General features: G+C 49.0%; 1 protein-coding gene across 2 annotated transcripts in view; it reads left to right on the top strand.

The window, feature by feature from the left end:
- The first annotated feature begins 3,586 nt into the window (after positions 1 to 3,586).
- The window catches only part of ZNF346 (zinc finger protein 346), a 30,639-nt gene continuing 25,406 nt past the window's right edge, over positions 3,587 to 8,819 (top strand). The window contains exon 1 of one of the 2 annotated variants that reach the window (XM_058677608.1): positions 3,587 to 3,806. In XM_058677608.1, the coding sequence (XP_058533591.1) occupies positions 3,632 to 3,806 (175 nt within the window). In that variant the 5' untranslated portion in view covers positions 3,587 to 3,631. The remainder of the gene's footprint in view (positions 3,807 to 8,819) is intronic. The other variant, XM_004587572.2, reaches the window with a different exon arrangement.

Below are 8,819 nucleotides of genomic sequence, written 5' to 3'. Positions count from 1 at the left end.
AGGTCCTCGCCTTGATCCCATGTGGCCGCTGGTTCTAATCCCGGCAGCTCCACTTCCTCTCTGTCTCTCCTCCTCTCAGTATATCTGACTTTGTAGTAAAAATAAAATAAATCTTAAAAAAAAAAATAGTAATGCATAGTCACTGGCTTTGTGTCTGGTCATCTGTGTTGGAACCAAAGGACAGGCATCTGAGGTCTAAGGGCCATTACTCAAGCATGGGCTCTGTAAGTAGCGAGTTCAGTGTCCCTGACAAAGCCGTCACCTCTCTCCCAAGTCAGCTTCTTCATTGTCAACTATGAAATTGATCTCTTAAGAGGAGACATGCCCTGAGGAATCAATGGTATGAGGCCTGGCAGAAGTTCTCTGTGACCTGTTAAGTGCTACACATCTTCAGTCTTCTATGGCAGCAGCAGCTCCGGAACCCACGGCCCAGAGGTGATGCTCACGGCTGCACAGCACAGTGGGCCCACCTCCCCTGGGCTTCCACCTTCCATGGTCTCAGCTACCACATTCTACTCATGCAATCCAGAAAGTATGAATGAAAAATCCAGAAGCCAGCAAGTTCTAAATGATTTACATTACAGCTCTCATAATTATTCTACTTGACCATTGTTGTTAATCTCTTCTTGTGCCTAGTGTATAAGCTGAACTTCATCAGAAGTAAATGTGTCTAGCAAAAAGATGTGATATGAGATTCACTACTATCCAGTCTCATACATCCACGAAATGTCATGGAACACATCCATAAGAGGGTACCACTGTATAAATACATTAATATTACAAGTGTAAATGAGTCCATTACTCTGATACACTGTGTGATTCAGATCAGAGGAATCCCCGTGTGTCTCATGTTGGTCTCCTCTGACATGCCTTCACCCTTATACACTGGGATCCAGCCTTCTTGTACCCCCAACACATCAAGCTCTCTCTCACTTCAGGGCCTTCGTACCTGCTATTCTTGCCTCCTGAAACAGTCTTGCCTGCCTCTTTCCATGGTTATCCCCCTCCCCATGAATCAGGTTTTAGCTCCAATGTCATTTCTGCCGAGGCTTTCCTTGTAGTCTCATTTTATCTTCTTTTTATTATTATTTATTTTTATTGGAAGGATACACAGAGAGGAGAGACAGAAAGGAAGATCTTCCATCCGATGATTCACTCCCCAAGTGAGCCGCAATAGCTGGAGCTGAGCCAATCCAAAGCCAGGAGCCAGGAGCTCTTCCAGGGTCTCCCACATGGGTGCAGTGTCCCAAGGCTTTGGGCCGTCCTCGAATGCTTTCCCAGGCCACAAGCAGGGAGCTGGATGGGAAGTGGGGCTGCTGGGATTAGAACCGGCGGCCATATGGGATCCCGGCGTGTTCAAGGCGAGGACTGTAGCCGCTACGCTATCGTGCTGGGGCCCCCATTTTATCTTTTTAACACTTGTTCTTATCTACTAACTTTAGTCTGCTGTCCTCCACTACAGCTAAACTCTAGTAAAGCTTCTGTCTGCCTTATTCACCAATGTATTCCAGTGCCCAAAACATCCAACTTATTGTAAATTGTCAACAAAGATTTAAATAACTGAGGTTGAAATAAAGCTTCATGTATTCAACAAACATTTTCTGTGACATTTTGAGAGGCCGGAATCTTTTTCAAGGTGTAGGTACTAGGAATGCAGTTGTCTGCCATCTAGTAAGGAAATAAACAATAAACACAAATAATATCAATAAAATAAATGATAAACAAAAATAGGGCCTGGTGTTGTAGTTCAGCAAACTAAACTGCTGCTTGACAGAGAAGCCATTCCCTGTCAAGCGCCAGTTCAAGACCCGCCATTCTGCTTCAAACCCAGCTTCCTGTTACGTGTGGGAAGGCAGTGGAGGATGGTCCAAGTAGCTGGGATCTGCCGCACACGTGGGAGTCAGGACAGAGTTCTGGGCTTCTGGCTACAGACTGGATCAGATCTGGTTATGTGGTCACTTGGAGTGAATCAGAGAGTGAAAGATCTGTTTGTCTCTGTCTCTCTGTTGCTTGGTCTTTCAAAGAAAAAAAAGTTAAATAAAATCCAGGAAGGAAGGAAGGAAGAAAAGAAAAGAGCCAGCATTATTCATCATGGCAGAGCAAGTTAAGCCTCTGCCTAACGGATGCTAGTTCCGGTCCTGCCTGCTCCAGCTCCCTGCTGTTGTTCCTGAAGCAGTAAAAGATGGTTTTACTCAGCCCAGCCCCAACTATCATAGCCATTTGGGGAGTAAACAAAGGAGTGGATCATCTCTCTCTTTCAGATAAATAAATGATCCTTTTTTTAAAAAAAAAAAAGTAAAATATACATACATTTTACATGAAGAGCACATGCATAACGTGGGGAGGGGTAAAATAGGGAACAGCAGACAGAGTAGGAAGTGAGAGCCTTAAGCAGAGGGGAGCAACGCATTCCAGACCAGACCTGAGACAGGACCTAAAGGTTTGGGGACTCAGTAATGTGAGGGGGGTTGGAGGAGATCACACTGCATAGGGCAGCTTTGGTCAAAGTCGGACTGTGGTTTAAGAGTGAGACAGGAGCACAGGGGTCAATGATTTCACCTATTCCCAGAACAGCCCTGCAGCAGCTGCCCCGCAAACACCTCAGGGGAGGGACAGCGGCCCAGCATGCTGCCACACAACACAGCAGCTCAGAGATGCTGCTTCCAAAGGCTGCTGAGTGTCAGACCTGGAGTGGCAGCTTTTTTCATTGGAAAGGCAGATTTACAGAGAGAGAGGGAGAGACAAAGAAAATGATGTTCAGGCAGATGATTCACTCCCCAAATGGTCATAATGGCCAGAGCTGAGCTGATCCGAAGCCAGGAGGCCGGAGCTTCTTGGGTCTCCCACGCAGGTGCAGGGTCCCAAGGTTTGGGGCTGTTCTCGAGGTAAGATAAGCCCGTGACCGTGGTTCCCTGGAATAAAGGCCCTGTAACTTCTTTTTATATATTCGGTTGAGGTATTCTTTCCCTGGTGGTCGGTGAATCTTACACTCGACTGCTTTCCCAGGCCACAAGCAGGGAGCTGGGTGGGAAGTGGAGCTGCTGGTACACCCACCAGCGCCCATATGGGATCCCAGGCGTGCAAGGTGGGGACTGAGGCACTAGACTACCGCGCCGGGCCCCGTGGCAGCTCTTAAACATCTAAGTGGAGCTGCCAAATTGACTGTCAGACACACAGATTTGAAGTTCAGGGGTTAGGGCTGGGGTTTAACACTTCAGCGGCAACAAGTGATTAGGTGTCTTTAGCAACAACTGAAGCGCGGCTCGACCACTGATAGCGAGCTCCTGAGTCAACTTTCCAGGTGCTGGACCACAGCTGACATGGGTGAAATTTCCCCCACAGAACAGAACCTTCAAGCGAACGAAACGACAAGTGTCAAAGGCTGACGGTGAGACACGTGGGACTCCTGTGGCAAGAACCACACACGAGCCCGCCTCCGGCATCCCAGTCCACAGCACCTGCTCTCAAGCAGCCAAGGGGAAGAAAAGCGGGCGCCACAGCCGGCTCCGCGACGCGGGCTAGAGCGCTCAAACCTCGCGAGACTTGCCGCCGGCCGAGTCTCTTGCCCACCCACATCTCGCGATAGCAGGGCGCTTGAGCGGCTTGGGCCGGTTAAGGGTTTGAGGGGAAGATGGAGTGTCCCGCTCTGGGCACCGTGGAGCCTGCGGCCCGCGGAGGGGCCGGGCCTCACAGTCGCTCGGAAGAGCGGGAGGGCGGGGAACCGGACGGGGTGCGCTTCGACCGCGAGAGGGCGCGCCGCCTGTGGGAAGCCGTGTCGGGCGCCCAGCCGGTGGGGAGGGAGGAAGGTGAGTCCCGGGGCCTGGGCGGCTGCCCGGCTGGCGAGCCCGGCCCGCTTGCTTGCGTGACGCGTCCCGGGACGGCTGGTCCGTCTCGCGTGAAGTGGCAGGGCCTCCTGCATCGGAACGCAGCGGTTCCCGAACTCAGGGCCGTGGTCGCCTGTCCCCCTGCGCACGTCCTCTCGGCGACCCTCGCCGCCTGCCTTGCCTGGCGTGTGGCCGAGCCAGGTGCTCCACGCCCTTGCCCCAGCTGACTCCTCCCGTCCCTGGCTCAGCACTTGGCCACCCTCGTGTCTTGCATCCCTTCCTCACTCACGCCCCACGCTTGCAGCAGCTCTGGGACGGCCTTGGTAACCGAGCCCTGGCTTACTCACGTGGAGAGCTGTTGGCCTCACCTGCTTGGGTCCCTATTCCAGAATAGGAACCGCAATGGGACACTGGCCCGGGGATGTTTTTTTGGCACCAGCCTCATTGTGTCCCGGTGTCAGCAAGGCCACCTGGAGGTTGCTCCAGCTTTGAAACGTCACAGCAAGTCCCAGCTTGCTGTGCGTTTGACCTGATAAACGGAGGTAGAAAGGGGTCGCCGGAGGCAGCTGGCCTGGCCTGTTTGTGGGCAGCCGGCACAGTCCTCTGCTTCTCCCCGAGGGACAGAGACAGAGCTGGGTGTCTGTGCTAATCCTGCCAGGTCCCTGAGAGGACACTGGATCTGTCTCATAGTGCCATGCTTTGAGAACACTGATCTTGCCAAGTTAATATTTGCTTGTGGAATTTTTGCTGGTAGCCAAGGAAGGTTTCTGTTTACTTTTGAGGGGATGTACAGATTTCTATGCTGGTTTATACTTCTGCAGTGGACAGAAGAAGTATAGCCTAACTCCTCTGCTGCCTTCACACTGGTTTGCTCCCAAGGTTTCCCTGCATGAATTGGACAAATCCTCTCACAGAGTTCACTGTGTTCCCAGGCCCAGCTAGGCATCCAACTGTAGAGCTGAGGAAGCTGAGTGTTTTGCTGTAGAGAGAGCTTTGCAGTCTAGTCCAGGACACCCGATAAGTTCCAGTAAAGGGTGCAGTGAACTAGAATGTGTAAGATTGGAGTGACGTTTGGCCCTGGGGAGGGCATCCCTGAGGTGGGGAAGCAGAGGCCCACGGTAGGTTCTGATAAGTGAACTGTCTGCTTAATGTGCGTGTGAATGGGCGCTCACTCCGTGACCCTGTTCGCTGCACTGTTGTCACTGCTCCATGTTTACTGCGAGAGCCTGGTAGCTAGTAACAACACTTTGTTGTAGCATCTTTATTGAGCTATAATTTATATTCTATAGGATTCATCCATTGTTAGATATACTAGTGACTGATATTTGAAGGACAGAGGATAATAACCATGATCTGCTTTCAGAACAGTTCTGCCCAGTGCTACCTCCCTCTTGTAGACACTTATCCATTTGTGTTCTCTGTAAATCTGTCTTTTCAGGGTGTCGTGTAAAATGCAGTGTTGGGAGCCTGGCCGCTCTCAGGGTATACTCGATTGTGTGTTAGCTCCTTATAGCTTTACTGCTAGATGGAATCCCAGTGCAGGCACTCCTTGGCTGTGGGCAGCTGGACTGTTACAAGCGCAAGCTCTTGAGGAAGAATGAATGTGGCTGTGAACATTCATCTGGCTGGGTGTGTGTGCATTTCATTTCTTCTAGCAAATACCCCTGGGTGTGGAATTGTTGGGTCACGTGGTAGCTAACATTTTGACACACTGCCAGGATGGCTGTACCACTTTGAAGTCCTACCATCTCTACATTTTTCCATTTCTCCGTGAGGGTTTCAGCTTCTATATCTTTGCCAACACTTAGCATTCTCTTAATGTTTTGATTGTAGCCATTCTGAGCATGCATTGTCATCTCATGTGATGTGCTAAACACTAGTGATGTTACCACCTCTCCATGTGCTTATTGCCTGTTTCTATATTTTCTTTAGTGAAATATCCACATATTATGCTCATTCTGGAATGTTTATTTGGCTTCTCATTATGGAATTGCTTACTTGTAACAGTTGTTTATATATCCTGGATACTAGAGCTTTGTTGTAGAGAAATTATTTCCAAATATGTCCTCCCTAGGGCCAGCATATTCACTCAGTTGGCTAACCCTCCACCTCCGAGCACAGCATCCCATATAGGCACCCACCCGCTCTACTTTCAATCTAGCTCCCAGCTTGTGGCCTGGGAAAGAAATGGAGGATAGCCCAGTGGGCCCTTGCACCCACATGGGAGAACCGGAAGAAATTTCTGGTTCAGATCGGCTCACCTCTGGCTGTTGTGGACACTTGGGGAGTGAACCACTGGATGGAAGATCTTTCTCTCTGTGTTTCTCCTCCTCTCTGTGACTGCCTTTCCAACAAAAATAAAATTTTGTTTAAAGATTTACTTATTTTTATTACAAAGTCAGATATACACAGAGGAGGAGAGACAGAGAGGAAGATCTTCCATCCGATGATTCACTCCCCAAGTGAGCCGCAACGGCCTGTGCTGCGCCAATACAAAGCTGGGAACCAGGAACCTCTTCCAGGTCTCCCACACGGGTCCCAAACCTTTGGGCCGTCCTTGACTGCTTTCCCAGGACACAAGCAGGGAGCTGGATGGGAAGTGTAGCTGCTGGGATTAGAACCGGCGCCCATGTGGGATCCTGGCGTGTTCAAGGTGAGGACTTTAGCCACTAGGCCACCATGCCAGGCCCCAAAAATAAAAATTTTTAAATAAGTAATAAAATAAATCTTTTTTTTTTAAACCCCTTCACTGAGTAGGGCTTGTCTTCACTTTCCAGTGGTTTGTCTTTTTAAAAATATTTAGTTTATTTGAAAGGCAAAGTTATAGAGAGAAAGGAAAGAGAGAGAAGAGTGGCTTTTCAACCACTAGTTTACTCCCCCACATGGCCATAACTGGTGGGACCAGGTCACACTGAAGCCAGAAGCTTCTTCTGGGTCTCCCAGGTGGTTACAGGGCCCAAACATTTGGGCCCTATTCTACTGATTTCCCAAGCATATTTAGCAGAGGCTTGGATCAGAAGTGTTGGTGGGGTACAGAGTCTTGGCATACCATATGAGCACTAACTCATGTCCCAGCTGCTCCACTGCCCATCCAGCTCTCTGCTTGTGGCCTAGGAAAACAGCAGAAGACTGCTCAAGTACTTGGGCACCTGCACCCATGTGGGAGACCAGGAGGAAGCTCCTGGCTCCTGGCTTTTGACCAGCCCAGCTCCAGTCATTATGGCCATTTGGGGAATGAACCAAGAGATGGAAGATCTCTCTGTCTCTTCTTCTCCCTGTAACTCTGCCTTTCAAATAGAAATAAGTAGAACCTTTTTTTTTTTTTAAAGATTTATTATTATTGGAAAGCCAGATATACAGAGAGGAGGAGAGACAGAGAGGAAGATCTTCATCTGATGTTTCACTCCCCAAGTGAGCCGCAATGGCCGGTGCTGGGCCAAAGCCGGGAACCTGGAACCTCTTCCAGGTCTCCCACGCGGGTGCAGGGTCCCAAAGCTTTGGGCCGTCCTCAACTGCTTTCCCAGGTCACAAGCAGGGAGCTGGATGGGAAGTGGAGCTGCTGGGATTAGAACCGGCACCCATATGGGATCCCAGTGCGTTCAAGGAGAGGACTTTAGCCACACCGCCGGGCCCAGTAGAACCTTTTTTAAAAAAAAAAAATGGAGCAGCCAGCACTGGAACCAGTATGCATATGAGATGAGATGCCAGCATTGCAAGCAGGAATTTTATGTGCTATGCCACAATGCTAGCCCCCCAGACAGTGTCTTCTTTTTTTTTTTAAGATTTATTTTTATTTTTATTGGAAAGGCAGATTTATAACAGACAAAAAGATCTTACATCCGCTGGTTCACTCCCCAAGCAGCCGCAACAGTCAGGGAACTGAGCTATCTGAAGCCAGGAGTCAGGAGCCTCTTCCATGTCTCCTACACGGTGCAGGGTCCCAAGGCTTTGGGCCGTCCTCCACGGCTTTCCCAGGCCACAGCAGGGAGCTGGATGGGAAGTGGAGCAGCCAGGACCTATGGCAGCACCCATATGGGATCCTGACACGTGCAAGGCCTGGATATAGCTTCTGAGCCATCGGGCTGGGCCCCAGTGTCTTTTGAAACAATGTTTTTAATTTTGATGAAATGGGTTTATTGATCTTTCAGTGCTTTTAGTACCATATCTAAGAATTTTTAATCCAGGGTCACATTGTTTTGCTCTTGTGGTTGTTTCTAGTAGTTTTATAGTTTTAACTCTTACATTTAAGTCTCTGAGTCATTTTGAGTTAAATTTAACATGTGATAAAAGGTAAGTGTCTAGAATTTTTTAAATCTTGCAAGTATTATATGATTGTCTTGGCACTCTGTTAGAAAGAGTATCCCTTTGTTGTTGAATTGTGCTGTGGTTGAATGTAATTTGTCACCACCACAACTTAAGTTACTTTTGTGTATGTGTGTGTATAAATATATATATATATATATATATTTATTTATTTATTTATTTCTTGAGAGAGAGAGAGGGAAAGAGTTTGATCCTCTGCCTCACTCCCTGATGGTTGCAACGGGCAGGGCTAGCCCTGGCTGAAGCCAAGAGCCTGAGCCTCCATTTTGGTCTCCCACGTGTGTGGTGGAGGCCCAAGTCCTTCCTGGGCACATTAGAAAGAAGCTGCAGGGCAGCCAGGACTAAGCCATCCAGCACTCTTGATGACAGATGCTATTATCACAAGCGAATGTTTAAGTTTCTGTGCCGCAACACCAGCCCCCATGGTATATATTTTTCATTTTTACTGATTTAATATGTGAGAGAGAATTCTAATTTTTTGGTTCACCACCTAAATACCCACAACAGCTGGGGCTGAGCTGAAGCCCAGGAGCCTGGAACTCAGTCCAAGTCTACTACTAGAGTGGCACCTGCTTGCACCTGCTTGGCTGTCACCTGCTGCCTCTGCGGGTGCATATTAGCAAGAACCTAGGATCAAAGTAGAGCCCCAATTCAAACACAGGCCTTCCAGTA

Source organism: Ochotona princeps, chromosome 19 (genome assembly GCF_030435755.1).
Source record: "Ochotona princeps isolate mOchPri1 chromosome 19, mOchPri1.hap1, whole genome shotgun sequence".
In the NCBI taxonomy this organism is placed as follows: domain Eukaryota; kingdom Metazoa; phylum Chordata; class Mammalia; order Lagomorpha; family Ochotonidae; genus Ochotona; species Ochotona princeps.
The sequence above is the reverse complement of the archived record's forward strand: the minus strand, read 5'-3'. Positions and strand labels throughout refer to the sequence as shown.